Raw genomic sequence first — 15,724 nt, forward strand, 5'->3', positions numbered from 1 at the left:
GGGCAGGGTTTGAGGTGTTGTGTGTAATTGATTCATTAATTAATTCCCGGGGCGGGGTTTGGGGTGTCTCTAATTGATTGATTCATTAATTAATTCCCGGGGCGGGGTTTGGGGGATGTCTCTGATTGATTAATTCATTAATTACTTCCTGGGGGCGGGGTTTGGAGTGTCTAATTAATTAATTAATTCCCAGGGGCGGGGTTTGGGGGGGTGTCTCTGATTGATTAATTCATTAATTATCTCCGGGGGCAGGGTTCGAGGTGTCTCTAATTGATTAATTAACTATCTCCCGGGCCGGGGGGCGGGTTGCTGTCTGTAATTAACCCATTAATTACTCCCGGGGGGGGGAGCGGGTTTGGTGTCCCCTCAGCCGCGCGGCCTCCGGGCCGGCAGGGGGCGCCCGTTGGCGGCGGCGCCGCGGGGGCCGCGCCGGGGCCGCTGCCGCTCCCGCCCCGCCGCCTCCTCCCCGCTGCCCGTGCCCGCTCCCCGCCCCGCCAACAACGCGCCCGCTCACTGGCCCCGCGCCGTGTGTTGTGTCCCCGCAGCCAATCGCGGCGGGCGAGGAGCTGTTGGTGTGGTACAATGGCGAGGACGACCCGGCCATAGCGGCCGCGATCGAGGAGGAGCGAGCGAGCGCCCGCAGCCGCCGGCACTCCCCGAAGGCCCGCAGAGGTACGGACCGCGCCCGCCGCGCCGCCGCCCCCGCCGGGCCCGCGCCCGCCGTGACCTTCCCCGGGGAGCGGGGCGGGAGGGGACGGGAGGGCCCGGCCCGGCCCGGCCGGCGCCGCCGCGGGAGGAACGTGGAAGTTGTGGCGGCTGGAAAAGTTGGGAGAGGCGGCGCGGGGAAGGGGGATGGCCGCGGGACGAGGGGCAGCGGCAGCGATCCCGCGTGGGGCGGGGGGTGAGCCCGGGGAGCCGCGATCCCTCCTTGGGAAGGGGAGCAGCCCGGGGAGCCGCGATCCCTCCTTGGGAAGGGAACCGAGCCCGGGGAGCCGCGATCCCTCCTTGGGAAGGTGGAACAGCCCGAGGCCGCCGTGATTCCTTCTTGGAAAGGGGGAACTGAGCCCGGGGTCCGCACGATGCCTCCTTGGGAAGGGGGAGGCTCATCGTGGGGCCGCCGCGATGCCTCCTTGAGAAGAAGGAGGCTGATCCCGGGGAGCCGCGATCCCGCTTTGGAAAGGGGAGGATGAGCCCTGGGCCACCGCGGTCCCTCCTTGGGAAGAGGGAGCTGATCCCGGGCCCGCCGCGATCCCGCTTTGGGAAGGGGGGACCTGGGCCCGGGGCCGGGGGTGCGTCAGTGGAGCCAGATGAAAAACCCCGGCCTCGTTACTCCCTGCGGTTTTTAATTCCTTGTTGGTTTTAGGCTGATCTGGTGGCTCTGGAATCTCGAATGGCTGCTCCTGCCCGGCTTCGGCCGAGGAGGGAGGATGGGAGAGGCGTTTCGGGGAGAGGGTTATAAACACGTTATTCCATGTAAATATGTATGTCAGAGCAGACATCCCCGATTTTTTCCGTGACTAATTCGGGCAGCAATATTTTTCGGAGTGCGTGTGGCCTCCACGCGTGGCCTTATATAACTGACATTTTCACCAACGTTTTAGGCCAAAATCGCCATAAAGCCTTTGGTTACAGGGAGTAAATACAGAAAGGAAACATTCACAGCTGTAGCACAAGGATGCCGATTCCTCTCGCAGGGAAATGTGTACATTTTGGAATTCTCTGAATGTTACAAACGAACCAAAGGAAAGGTAATATTTTAAGTGGCATCACTGTAGTTTTTAACTTATAATTTAGGGCCTGATCTTACAGGTTGTGGAACTCACGGTTGGAACAAGCTCAGATATTGAGGAGAACAGTTATTATGTAAGTTGTTTTATATTAGAGATTGAAGAGGGGGCTGTGGTGCAGCACAATTAGTTATTTTGAACAGTAATTTGTAGGTTAAGCAAATACAAGCTGAAATTCGAGCACTGATTTTTATTTACCTGCCTGAAATGAAAAGAATATTCAGCAAATATATGAGCAAGGCTCAGTAAATTACAGGCTGTATTATGTTTTTTCCTAAATCTACTTTATCTTAGCACATGGAGTTTGTGTGCCTGTGATTTACCTGAAAGGCTAGAAAAACAGCCTGCAAGAATTTGATTATATGATAAATCAGAAAAGCCAGACAGAATAATTTCTAAGGTAATTTTTTCATGGCACTCAAGTTTGATTTGCATTCACGAAGTTATAGGTAAAAATATCAGTAAACTAATTTGGTTCCTGGGTTTTGATTTTGTGCTGGTTTGTAGGTTTCAAGTTTTAACTGTTATGGGCTTTACAGATTTCATAATTAGGAACAATAAATCTTTTTCCCCATTTTATAAACACAGGCTAAGGTCTCACAAGTATTAAATGAAAAGCAACCCAGCAAAAAACAACTCCAAGCACAATATTGATGAAGCATTTGAGAACAACCAAGAGCAATTTATTTATGGAATTATACTCGTGTATCATGAAGCAGAAAGACCAAATTCTTAGCAATTAGTTGATCTGAGTTATGATTAACATTTCAGTTGTAAAATGATGAAACAACTGAAATTTTGTAGTTCTGGTTTTCACAGGTTTCACTGGAACTCTTTTCTCTCCGTTTATTCTCAGTTATTTTAGTGTTTGTAGTAACATCTGCTAATATCTGCAATTCACAGCAATTTTCTTGTAAGAAATACGTTTTTCCTTTGCAGATTGATAGCAGGAGATGCAGTGAGGATTCCAGAATGGTTTCTACTGATATCCCTGTTTTTGTAGGTTCAGCTGTATCCTTGGATATGGAAGTTTCTTAACTTGAGGGTTTTTTGGAAAATAAAGGAAAGGATTAAATAAAGGAGCAGCATTCAAAAGTGATTAATTTAAAAATCAATAATTCTTAATTATATGATGACAAGGGTGGTGGCAGGAGAAGGATATCATGGTTAACTTTGTGCGTGTGGAAAATTAGGAGTCAGTACAAGGTAATATTTGAGATTAAATAGCAGTTTAAGAAGCATTCTAGAGAGGAGCTCCTCCAGAGGGTTGTGGAATTTTGATTTATTAGTGACCTACACAGATGAATAAATTCTTTCTTAGTAAACTTTATTTTGGCCTGTGTTGCACATTGTTGTCTTACACATTGAGCAGAAAATAGAAGTAAGAACTGCCAAGTTCTGTGAACGAGTGTGTCCTTTAGGAACACGTTTTCCAGAGAAGTCAAGTGACAGTTTAATACCTTAGGAATGACTAGAAAGGACATTATTTGAGAGGTGTGTTACAACTGAGTAGTTCAGAACATGGAGTTATTAAGTAAAGCCCATAATTATTCTGTATTCAGTAAAACAAACATCCTTTTGGATTTTTAATGCATCTTGGGCCTTGTCCTTGGACAGGTAAGGCATTTACCAATTGGCAAATAATCTTGTTCCTGCCATTGGTTTAATGAGCCCTGCTCAGAAAAGGTGACCATTTCCCAGCTATTAAAAATGGGCTGGTTTTGCCCAATTGATCAAGGCTTTGATTGCTGTAAAACTGTAAAATTGCAGTAAGAATTCTCTTTATTTCTGAATAAATCCCCTGTGCTGTAGGGGATGTACTTCCCATAAGAGGTAGGCTGGACTAAATTTGGGAAGTGGAGGTGGCATTTAAGAACCAGCAGCTGACCAGGTCTGGGGCAGACCCAAAATCCAGCCTGAACTGTTCTCCTCGACCTTTACATGACCTGTTTGCAGGTGATCCCTGACACCAGGTCCATAATCTCCTTTAGAGCACATTTAGGATGGCACTTGGCCTTTCCTCCAGGTGCCACCTCTCCCTTGCACAGTTTTGATTTTAGGTTTTGAATTCAAACTCCTTCACACCCCTCCAGGTGTTGGATGACTCCTGCCTGGCTTGGCCATGGGTTTTCTGAGCTGGAATAAATCCTTTCCATCTTCCTTCCACCAGGCACAGCAGCTCAGCATCCTGGAGGGAAGAGGCAGCTCTTACAAATACATTTTTACCTATTGGAACATTGCATGTTGTTCCTGAGGTGATGAGTGCATCTGAGCTTCAGAAAGAAATTTAGTAGGATAAACAGCTATTGAGGAGGATAGAAAAAATGAAAACAACTTGAGGAACTTGGGGAATATCACAGATTTTTATCAGAGCCAAGCTGGTACTTTTGCCATCATAACTAATGGTAAAGAGCTCCCAGCTGCTGGTGCATGACCAACAACCAGCTGAAAAATTACCTGATTTTATTTTTTATTTTGTTGCTTTTGCATTTCCTGGAATTGCATTTTCTAGTTAAGCATTTCTCATCTGCTTCTCCCAGGTCGTAGTTAATGTGCTTTATTCTGCCTGCCAAGCTCGTAGGGAAATTTGTTCAATCAAATGCATTAACACAAGGTCTTTCATTAATTCTCCTCTAAGGGAAAAAAAAAAAGAACAGCTTGGTTTTTACTTTACAGTTGAATTCATGTGTCCTTTAGAGGAGGAGTGGAGATATTTTTTTGTCTCATCAGGGCATTTCTTCCTCTGCATATGACAGTAATAATTTGTAGCAGTGAGCAGTAATATCAAAGATTAATGTTTCCTTCTAGAAGGAAGACTTGGAGTCTCTGGCAAGTAACTTTTCACTAACTTAAGTTTGTTTGTTTGTTTGTTTGTTTTTTTAAAGAAAAGGATGGTCATAAAAGAACCCCAAACCAAAGATGATCATACCTAAAGATATCCTGTGGTTTTATCAGGCTCTAACCTGCTTCAGGGTGCTGCCTGCAACTCCAGAGTGCCATCAAACAGGGCTAAAATCTCATTTCTGTCATGGCTTATGTGGCAGATCAAAAGTCTGGTTCTGGAAGAATAAAGTTACTGATGTTACCCAGGATAAAATCTTGCCCTGAATAATACCTCTAAAAAAGCCTTTTTTTGGGGGGGGGAGATGAGGGCAGTGCTTTCCTTGTGCCGTGCTGATTTATCCCCGTGGCAGAGCCTCACGCTGGGCTGTTCCCTGTGTTCCACTTCTCCCCCAGCCCGTGGCACAGGCTGTGCTGTGTCTGCACTGAGGGCTGGGTGTGCTGCTCTCTGGGCACAGTCAGCCTGTCAAGAGAGGGGAGGGAAAAAACCCTCTGTAATTCCATTTTTCCAAAAGCACTTGCTGCACAACGTAACTGCAGTGGGTTGTCACGAAACCAAATGACCTCTCGGGTCACAGTTGTGTCAACCCTTAAAATACTTCTCCATTGTGGTGCAGGCAAAGCACCTGCAGCAGGGTCACCTGTGCCGTGGGGATTATTTATTGTAGCCCAGTTTGGAAGTCTCAAAGCATTGCTAATAAATCTTGTAACACTTTGTTACCTTAAATGGTTCTACTGCAGTTTTGGTGGCCCCGTGGTTCTTAAAAGGTTTGAGGGAGAACATGAACTGTAGGGAAACTCTTAGTGACCAGAGACAGTGTGAGATGAGGGTGGGTGAATTATGAAATCAATTATTATCTGTTACAAAGAGTTATTGTGCCTTGGTTTATATCAGTCTGAATGCCAAGTGCAACTTCAGGCTTCTGCTCCTCAGATTCTAAATAAAAGCTGCCATCCTAAAAGTTACACTGCTTTTTCTTCTGTCTCAAAGTGTAACTGTTGCTGAAACAGTGTCAGGTTGCTGCTGGAGGAAGGGGAAATGTAAGGATGAAATCATGAGGTTCCATTCTGTGCTAGTAGAGATAGTGCAGTTTTTTTTTGTTGATACTTTCTTAGGCATTCTCCTGTAGTTCCAAATAATTAGCTGTACTTGAGAGTGCCATAAATATGCATCCTGTTTACAAAAGGTAGGCCTTGGATTGCCATCTGGATGTCATCACAAATGGAAATCGTGGCCAAATGATGCCCTGATTGTCTGGGTTTTTTTAAGTTACACAAATTTATTAGGCTTGTACTTGGAATAAGTTTAAAAGTTTGTTTCTAAACAGAAAAGAGCTTGTGAGAGAAATAAGTGTGTGTGAATTGGAATGTAACTTATAGAAGGATGTGTAAGTTGTACATTTGTAGCAAGGATACTGTGAAACTGTATTCTTATCTAAGCTCTACTTCCAATAAATTTAATGAAAAACTTCAGTGGGAACTCAAGGCTTCCAAATTTTCTAACCAATGACTGGGGAAAGACAAGCGAGGAAGGAGGAGCTCAAACAAGATCATCTGGAACAAAGTCTTAAAAATTTACTTTAAAAAAAAATTTACTTTGATTTCCCTAAATCACATTGATTTACAAGCAGGTTTGTACAACTCTTGTTCAGAAGCTGCATTTGGGATGTCAAGGGAACTGGATCTCATGGCAGATTCTGTCTGGAGAGTATCTAATATGTTTGAGGTCTGCTAAGCAGTGGAAGTTTTTCTCTTATCCCTCATATCTGGGACCCTTTGAATAGGAAACTGGTGTTACTTTACATTCCCATCTTCCCTTCTCTCCAGCAGTGCCCCCAGTTCCAGGACAGCTGCTCTGAGATTTCAGAACAGCACAGGGAAGTTGCTGTGATTCATTCCAGCCTTACTCCTGCTCGTGGGTTTAAGAATGGGAGAAGATAAACCTTCGTTTCAGGAATAAATTATCTATATTTAAAAGAAAACTTAAATATTTGGCACTAAATTTCATGTCTTGACCCCTTAAACTCTGTGTTTCTAAGTATAAACTTTTGGAAACAGGGTCAGGCATCCCCAAATCTGTGCTCTGGGACCCCCAGTTTGTCTGTAAGTCACTGCCTGGTGATGGCACCAGGAAAGCAGAAACCCTAAGGAGAAGATTGAGTTGGATTTAGTGCTCAGGGCTGTTATCAGATCCTTATTAAAACAAGGACTCCAAGCACTTTGCACACTCTGTTACTTCATCTCGGGGGGGTTTGTGTCTTTAACTTAAAATAACAGTCTGCCCTTCAGGGTGGTAACAAGTTGGGGTGTTTCAGCTGCTCAGTCCTTAGAGCAGATGTCTGTAGTTATCCAGCAGAATAAAAATTCTTGGGTTGTTGCATAATGCCAAGCCTAAAGCCTGCCGTGTTTTTCTTCGTCCTTTTGCTTTTTTAGCCACACTTCTTGAGACTGTTTTTCTCAAGTACATCTAGACCACAGTTGTGGCATTTCCCAGCAAATTTGCTAATGCTGTCTTTGGTTACATAACCCACAGTGCCAAGTGAAATGAGGCACCAGGCAGCTTTCTAGTATTAATCAATTTTTTCCTGTTGATCAGAGTTAGCTGTGAAACAAGGAGTGACCTGGAAGAAAAGCAGCTTGGTATTCCACTGCTTATTTTTTTTTTTTAATTAATCCAGTGTGTTTGGAAATTATTATTCTTTCCTTAGGAAAACGCTGTTTTAATTTTCCTGCAAATAAGTTCAGTGTTGTTAAGTTTCTGTTGAAATATTATAGAAGTATTTGATTGTAGTAGGATTTTCCAAAACTTTATTACACTGTTCTCTTCTAAGAAATCACACAATTGTTTAAACACTGCTTTGTAGAAGATGTGAAGAAAATTTGGTGATTGCTGTTTTAGGGAAGAGCTTTGAGATAGATTTGGAGGATTTGTTCCAAAATAGGAAGGGGATGAGTTCCTGCAGAGTGAGAGAATAGAGACTGTTTTCCAGAGAGAAAAAGTGCTTTTATTTTTTATTCCTTTTAAGTATTTTGTGATTTAGAACTGTCACTTGTGGAATACAAGAGAACCAACTCAGTGAGCTACTGGCTGTCTTACACCTCACTTAAGTCTGGGTGACTTGAGTTCCCATGAGTAATCCTTTTTTAATTCCTTTGCATTATCTCACTTTAAGTCAAGGCTTTAGCAGACACTGTTGCTCCTTCTGTGGTTTCCTGACCCTCCTGTGCAATCTCCCACTGCAGTGTTTATTTTCTAATTGGAGACTGGGTTTTATGGTGGATACAAGGTACAGTCAGTTACTGCCTTTCAGTGTATTCTTATTTTATTTGCCTCCTGCTTTAACCTCTCTTAATTTAGGGAAGGCTCCAAGTTCTTGTAATGAGAATCTTCTGTACCCCTTAATCATTTTTACTTCCTTTCCCTGGATGTTTTCTTTGTTATACTTCATCTTTTCAAAGCCATTTGAACAGAATTAATAGGAATAATATCGTATCATTAAGGGTGCTAAACTTTTTTTAGTGCTCTTTTTATTGCAATTTGCCATAGTTTTGCACTGACTGCTTATTTTACTTGAATTGTTCACAGGGAATGTCTTACACTGAGGGCATCTCTGCAGATGCCCCATGTGCTTTATTATGCAGTGGTGGACAAGCCCATCTGACCTGTGTGTGCACACAAAGGTTTGATAGCTGGTTTATTCCTGGAAGAGATGCAAACTCCACTGGAGTGGAGGGGCTGAGAGCTCTTTTCTTTAATTGAGATCTCCTTTGTCAGGTAATTTGTGTTTGTCAAGACTCTAAAGATTCTCATGTCGCTGCAATACAAAATATCAAAGACATTTCATATTTCACTTATTAACTATTTAGTGCATTTTTCAAATGAGCAAAAAAGAAAACCAGTTGTCAGACCGGAGCGTCTGTATCTTTTTCAGTCTGTCAAACCTTCCAGTTTATTCTCTTATTCCTGCCAAGAGCCTTGCACAGATTGACAGGAATGACTTTGTTCTGAGGAATTCTCACCGGCCTACACTTGCTGCATCAAGTTCCTCAAGAAAATGTTACAGCAGACTATCAGTTATTGAAACAACACTCAGTGGTATTTCAGCATTTGTAGCTAAGAAAATTGGATAATGTCTGACCATTCTCTAGGAAGTGTTTACTTACCTTTTATACACTTTTCCCTTGGACTAAGAAATCACAATATTTATGTGGCTCACCAGTGCCTGAGAGTTATTTTGGATGAAACTTTCAGAAGAGCTTAAGAGCTCGCCAGAGTCGCTGTTAGGAGTTAATTTTGTTGTCACGTTTTGTTGTCAGAATTCTGCAAGAGCATTTGATTGACTGTGATTAATGCTGTAGAACTTCAGAGAGGCACTGTTATTAATGTGCTGATTGACATAAAGTTACTCTAGTTGAGAGTATTATAATAGCTGGAAATCCATCATCTTGATTATTATTGCTGCAAAATGCCATGGAAATGAGGAGTCAGCTCTCCATTATTCTGAGCTGTGTTGAGAGCCAGTTGCCTCCCTGCAGTCTGTCAGATATGGATCTCGTTTTATTTGGCAGCCCATCAGAAACAACGTGCCTGTTGAATGGGAAAGGCCTGGTGCTTGTGGAAGTGACTTGATTCACAGAAATTTGGGTGAATTTTCTCAGGCATCACCAGTGTTCAGGGCCAAGACCAGTGCAGACTTCCATACCTTGCTGGCAGTAAATTGCAAACTTAGTGTGTAGATGGTCAGCCCGTGGTGTAAAGCAGCTCAGTGCAGGGAGAGCTGACCTGTCTTGAGCAGTGGGTTGGGATCAGAGTGTCAGAACACCCCCATTTCCCACAGTCAGACCCTCAGCCAAGCCTTAGACTTGCCTTGGGCTTTTCCCAAGGAATGGGTCATACCAAGTTTCAGTGAGTTGAGTGAAAAATTGACTTGGCTGCAAAGTGTTCCCTTTCACATCGCAAGTAAAGAGCAGAAAGTCCAACTCCTCCAATCTTACGGACTCTTGTCAGGGATTGCAAAAGCAAAGTGGACTTTGTGCTGAAACTTGGCCACAGCTACCAAATCCTGACGTGTTACGTGTCACCCTCTGGTCCCTCCAGTCCTGCACCAGAGCTGGACTTTATTCTGGTTCCTTACCTGCAAATTAAAATGTCCAAGATACTTTACAGTGACATTTTCTTTCTGTATTCTGTTTTAGTTGACTTTTTATGCTCTAAACAGGCATGTGCAAAGAACTTTAAAGTCTATTTTGATCTAAACAGGTTAATCTTGACTGTTAATTGAGCAGAAGACAAATAAATAGATTTGTGCTCTGACTGGGATTTATTTTCACTCTGAAAAATGGAGGAATTTACCCTTCCCTGTAGTGACTTTGTGAGCCTGTTGACCTTTGCTGGTGTCACAGATGAAGCAGATGCAGTTTGCTCTTGTCTGGTTTGGTACATACTGTAAATTTAGAACTTCTCTTGTTGGTTCTGTTCACATGAGCACCAACTGTTGCTGTTGTCCTGCAGCACAGTCTGCTGCATTCTGAGAAATGCACTGATTGGGCAACTGGGGGATTACAGTTCCTTTGGAAATAGAATTCAGTGTATCTTGTGTTATCAGAGAAGGCTGACAAGCGTTTCTCTGAGAAAATATCAATGGGCTGCAGCTGAAGTGAATGAAGCACTTTGTGTCCAGAGGAAGCGAAGCAAACCTTGCACAATTTCTCAGCAGATAGAAATGATTTGGTGACTGGCCTGTACATTAAAATAATGACTTTGCCTAATATTTATCCTCTCCCCCTCTTCCTTTATCTACTCTTATAAATTAGAAAGGACCTGCAGTGATATTCTGCCTTGTGACCTTGGGTTGTCACTCTGAAGCTGCAGATGAGTCGTCCCAAATTTAACAGATAGAGAGAAACAAAGTTTTCGTGTTGCAAATATGTTGTGACAGGAGCTGCTTATTAACAATTAATGTTCCTTGGTAGGTTGGAGACCCAGTTGAGAAGATGCTGTAATATTTTTAATGGGGACTGATGGAAAAACACTCTGTACTTACTTAGTGGGTAGTTGGCTGTACTGTAGAAAAATAATGACGTTAAAGGAAATAAATCTGGAAGTGGTTGTCAAGGAGGAGGATGAAATTCACTGCAGAAGAGAAGTGGGTGATTTTACTGGGAATACTTTGTTTTGTTGGAGCAAAATTTGTGACAAATGGCATGTTTTAGATACGGTGAACAAAAGGATTAGTTTGGGTAAAAGTGAATAACAGAGGGCAAATCTGAGTGAAGGTAAATAGAATATTTGAGTGCGAAATCTGAGTGTGCATCTGTGAGAGGCTTTGCTCTCCTTTCCAGCCTCGGGGACTCGTGTTGCAGTAATCCCAGGGCTCCAGTTGACACAAAGGCAGGGCTGTTTCCTGGGAATTGTAGCCCTTGTCCAGCTGTGTTGTCCCAGCAGAGCCCCAGCCCGTGGCTGCACAAACTGTTCGGGCTTGGTTTTCCAGGCAGTGGCAGCTTTTCACTGACCCTCTGAGTTCTGTTTGACAGGGGAAGCAAAACTGCCCTGCAGAGCAGGTGTCGTGGTTTTTAAATATTTTAAATATTTTAAATATCTAAATTAATTTTTTAAATATAGAATTTTAAATATTTAAAACATTTAACAAAAAACCAGGTATTTTTGATCTAACCCTTCAGACGTTCAGTGATCCAAACAGGGCCATGACAAATGTTTGGGTTATTTGTTACAGATGAAGGCAAACAGATCTAGAGTGATCATTTTAAACTGTGTGGTCCAAGTAGTCATGAAAGTAGTCTTTCATTTGCATCATTCTGTAAATAATGTCAAAATAGCTGTTACTTCAGTTTTCTGTGTGTAGCTTCACTTCAGGGTCAGATAAACTTTTTGGGCAGAGCTCTAGAGAATGTAGAAGCAACACTTTCTGGACTTAGATAAAACCTCCTTTTGGTTCAAGAGGAGATTTAAATTTAGACTAATTCTCTGTATTTAAATACACAATTTGGGTGCTCTATTTTTAACTGAATTGTACATAAAAACTGGCTAAATATAGAGAGCAGCAGTTATTTCTGGAAAATGTCTCTGCCAGCTGACATTTCTGCTGCTTTTGTTTTAATACTTAGCAAAACAAAAGCTGATGGGACAGAAGTGCAGAGAAGAATGTTCATCCCATTTTCTGGGCTGGGCTGGCTGTGTCCATGTGGCAGCTCTGGAGAAAATTGGAAGGAGTTTGTAGTGACTGGGGGAGTTGTTATTAGGGAGGGTGGGAAGCAGGAACCCACAAGGAGCTGAAGGGATTGAGAAAGTCTGGATTGCTTATTTTTGTCCCCTTTCTACAGTTTCGGAAATAACATTTTCAAACCTTGCCGAGATAAAAGCTCTACCTTTAATTATTTACACTTAATTGTTTCATCACAGCTCATGTGTGGGTTCGAATTGCATGGAATTAAACCCTTGTTTGCCGTGCTTTGTAACTGTTGGGTGACATTCTGGACTACTTAAGTCATTATGGGTGAGTAAGTCTTGTAAACTTACAACTTCCTGAGCTGCACACTCAGGTTAGTCAGGAGTCATAATGTGCTGGGGATTTGAATGCCATCCCATTGCAGACAGCTCATATAAATGCTTTTGTCTCTCTTCTGCTAGAGAGTTATGGCAGGTAATTTAATTTACAAGACGTAAATTGGATGAGGAAGACTGGAGACAGCTCCTGTCTCAGTTTGGAGGGGTTGGTGGAATGCCACACGTTGGATTGAACACAGGCTTCCCACTCGTAGAATTTTTCAGCCTAAATTTTCTTTTTTCATCTGTTTATCTGAATTTTGGGAATAGCTGCAGCTTGTCTGGGCTCACAAAGAGCTCCATATAATGGCAATATATTCCTTTTTGCTTCTTGCAGACTGTTGCATCATTTCTTCCTGTTGGCATGGCACACCTGTGGTGCCATCCTACCATTTCTTGTGCTGACTGTGAGATAATTTCAGAAGTTTGGGGTGAGATGCAGTGACCTGATCTTCAGTGCTGTCACTGAAGCGGAGACTTTGCCAAACATTTGCAGAAATCCGTGTTTTAAATAGCCCAGCTCCGAATTTTCTTACGCTTTCCATGGCAACAGGTTCATCTGTTATGCAAATGGCACGTTCTCAGTCTCTGTCAGTGCATCTCTTCCCTGCAGAGCTGGGTGTTTGGTGCTGGGTACAAACACACCCGCTTAGGAGGATGTGCCTGTGTCTCCAGGTGTCCTGAAATACCTTTATTGCAGCTCCTTCAATCTGCCTGGCAAATGCCCTGATGAAAATGCTGCTGTCTGGGAGTGCAGTGCTGGTTAATGGGGAGCAATGAGCTTATAAAACAGGCAGCTTGGTATTAATAGAAATGCTGTGAAGTTTGGCTTCCTCTTTCTCCTCCTACTGTGTAAGCTTGAAAGTGTCTTTTTAAGGAAGAGGAGATGCGAGTTCTGCTGGAAGAAATGCCAGAAGAACCTTTGCTCTCTGCTTTTGTCCTTATTCTATAGATAATTCACAAGATTTCCCTCATTTTATCTATAACATACAGCACCTGCACCTTTAAAATCTGCTTTCTGCCTTTCCACCTTTAAAATCATTTGATACATGAGGATTGGGCAGAATGACTGTAAATAGAAATAAGATCTTCTATAGCTCTGAATCATCCTCTTGGTTCTCAGGAGCTGGAGGTTAAAATTCTGTCGGGGTGATTTTTGTTCACTGTCAAACAGCTCATGTCAACTTTAGTGTTTCATTTGCTTAACAATACCTGCAATCATGCCTACACAAACCAATTGTATCTGATAACCTCGTAATGGTGTGGCATTAAAAAAATGCCCCACCAGTTACTTATAATAATGATAGATTGAGCAGAACAGGATGAAAAAGGCATTTACATTTTGCCTTTTCCTGCAGGTTTTCTTACCTACTTGACAGCATTATTAAAATAAACCTCTACATGATACTGTGTGTGGAGCCTTTCAGGTTTAATTGACATCCCCTTTAATGAGATGTTTGTTTCAAAAGTTGATCTGTGGCTTGAATTCTGCCCTTAGAAGTGCTGGAATATGAATAAAAATGTGCTGATTTCGCCTCCTTTTTACATATTTTTTTTTCCATAATGTGCAGTTTTAGAAAGATACAGTCCTGAAAATGGAGAAGGCTGTTCATGTTGTCAGATTTGGTCTGTACTTTTGAGTCAGAGAGATGGAAACCTTCCTACCTTGGGAAGAGTTTGTAGGAGGGTGTTAGAAAGGGTTTTACGTGTATGTGGTCACCAAAAAGTGGGGTGATCTGTAGTCAAAGTGGGAAATGCTCCTAGTACAGCATATCTTACACTAACAACCAAATAAAAATAAAAGCTTTTTCTGGCTTGTGTTAAAAAACCTGAATTATCACCAAAGGTGGTGTGTGTGGCAACACTGGAATTTCTGAGCTGGGGGTCTTGGGAAGCATCCAGTTGGGTTCTGGAGCAATTTTTTGGGCAATACAGGAGCTTTTTCCCCTCAAAGCACTCGGTAGGCAGTGTTTGTATGTTTTCTTTCATTCTAAGTTGGAAACTTTAGGGTTGCAAAGCCTTTCCCTCCCCAGGTAATAACAATGTGTCTGTTCAGAGCTACTTCAGAGCTCCTCAGCTGGTTTGCTTCAATCAGGTTTCAAAGCAGCACTTAATGCAAGCACTTAAAAGGAACTTTGATATATTGTTGTATTAACAGTAATATTATGGAAGAAATATTGGAGGCTGATGTCATAACATTTAGGTAATGCTTGTTTCAGTAAAGCAGAATTGTTGGGTCTTTTTCTTTCAAGATTGTCATCTTTTTATTGCCAGCCTAGTACTTGGTATCTTTGTGACTTATCCCTACTATTTTTAATTTTACCTCACAGTTATTCCTCTTTCTCCAGTAACTTTTAGTGTGACATTTTGAAGTATGTACTGGAAGAACCTCACCTGTCCTAGACCACAATTACCACAGTCCCTGACTGGTGGATGTTTTTTGGGGCAGGCACTGGAGTTGTGGAGCTTGAAGGGCAGCCCACTCTGCCAAAATAATGAGCACTGTGCTATATCCTTCAAAATGTGGCTGTTGGCTTAGAACTTGAAATAAAATATTTGTCTAACCTTGTGGATTGGAGGTCATGTTTTCAGCACATTTCTGTAATCCCCCTGATTATACCAATAATCCCCAAATACATAGATTTGTGTGTACAGATCAGGCACCTCGTGCCTACCAGCCCTGCCTAAAAATTAAGAGTTCTTGGCTGTCCTCAGTGGCTCTGGGCACTCTTCACACACAGGTGTGTTGCCCTTTCTTTAACCAGGTGCTTTGGGTTTGACTTTGCTGTGGGAGCAGGTGCTGCTCGACAATAATGAAAGGTTTGGTAAACAATGGAAGAACTTAAAAAAAAAACCAACAAACCCAAACAAAAAGCGAAATGAAGATACTGAAATAGAAACAGAGGAAAATATTTTAAAAAACAGCCTTAGTGTTCACATCTTAACAATAAACATTTTGGATGAAATACCATTTTTTGATGCTTAGTTAAGTGAATTCCATTTATTAAGTAGGTAAAGGTCTTGAACATCTACGTGCTGTGCCATTCACAGTTGGACAAGATTCTAAGAAGTCACTGCAAAGTGTTTCTGCATTTTTTTCATGCTCCTCCAGCCAACACAACTTTGATTTAATTTCTGGAGCAATTTATGCTGTTATTTTGGATATAGCTTTCTGTGTGAGAAAGGCATTCATGTGTTAGAGCCTGTCTGCAGAACAAACAGCTCATCAGATTTTTACCGATGCCTGAAGGCTTAAGGAATCTGTTTCAAAAAACATGACACCTACCAGGATTCTGGATACAGGAACAGATGAATTCTGGGGCACAGCAAGCTGTTTCTCAAATTAAAATTCAAGTTGCATCATTACGTTAGACTTCATTAATCAGAAGAGGATGGAAATGATTGTGCAGTTGTTTTCTGCTGAATTTTCTGAAGGGTTTTCTTTTATCTTGATTATGCACTTAGATTTTTATTTCATTCTCTTCAGTGCCTAAATACTGCCTTTTTTTTTTTTTTAATATAAGGAAAAAAA

General features: G+C 42.3%; 2 protein-coding genes across 2 annotated transcripts in view; both read left to right on the forward strand.

The window, feature by feature from the left end:
- Positions 1–15,724, forward strand: part of TMEM51 (transmembrane protein 51) — a 317,126-nt gene that overhangs the window by 59,625 nt on the left and 241,777 nt on the right. The window lies entirely within an intron of this gene.
- PRDM2 (PR/SET domain 2) overlaps positions 1–15,724 on the forward strand; it is a 59,510-nt gene that overhangs the window by 20,416 nt on the left and 23,370 nt on the right. The window contains 1 exon segment of the mRNA XM_050322547.1: positions 546–672. Within this exon segment, the coding sequence (XP_050178504.1) occupies positions 546–672 (127 nt within the window).

This window comes from Myiozetetes cayanensis, unplaced genomic scaffold (genome assembly GCF_022539395.1).
Source record: "Myiozetetes cayanensis isolate MyiCay16 unplaced genomic scaffold, myiCay2020 scf28, whole genome shotgun sequence".
Classification (NCBI taxonomy): domain Eukaryota; kingdom Metazoa; phylum Chordata; class Aves; order Passeriformes; family Tyrannidae; genus Myiozetetes; species Myiozetetes cayanensis.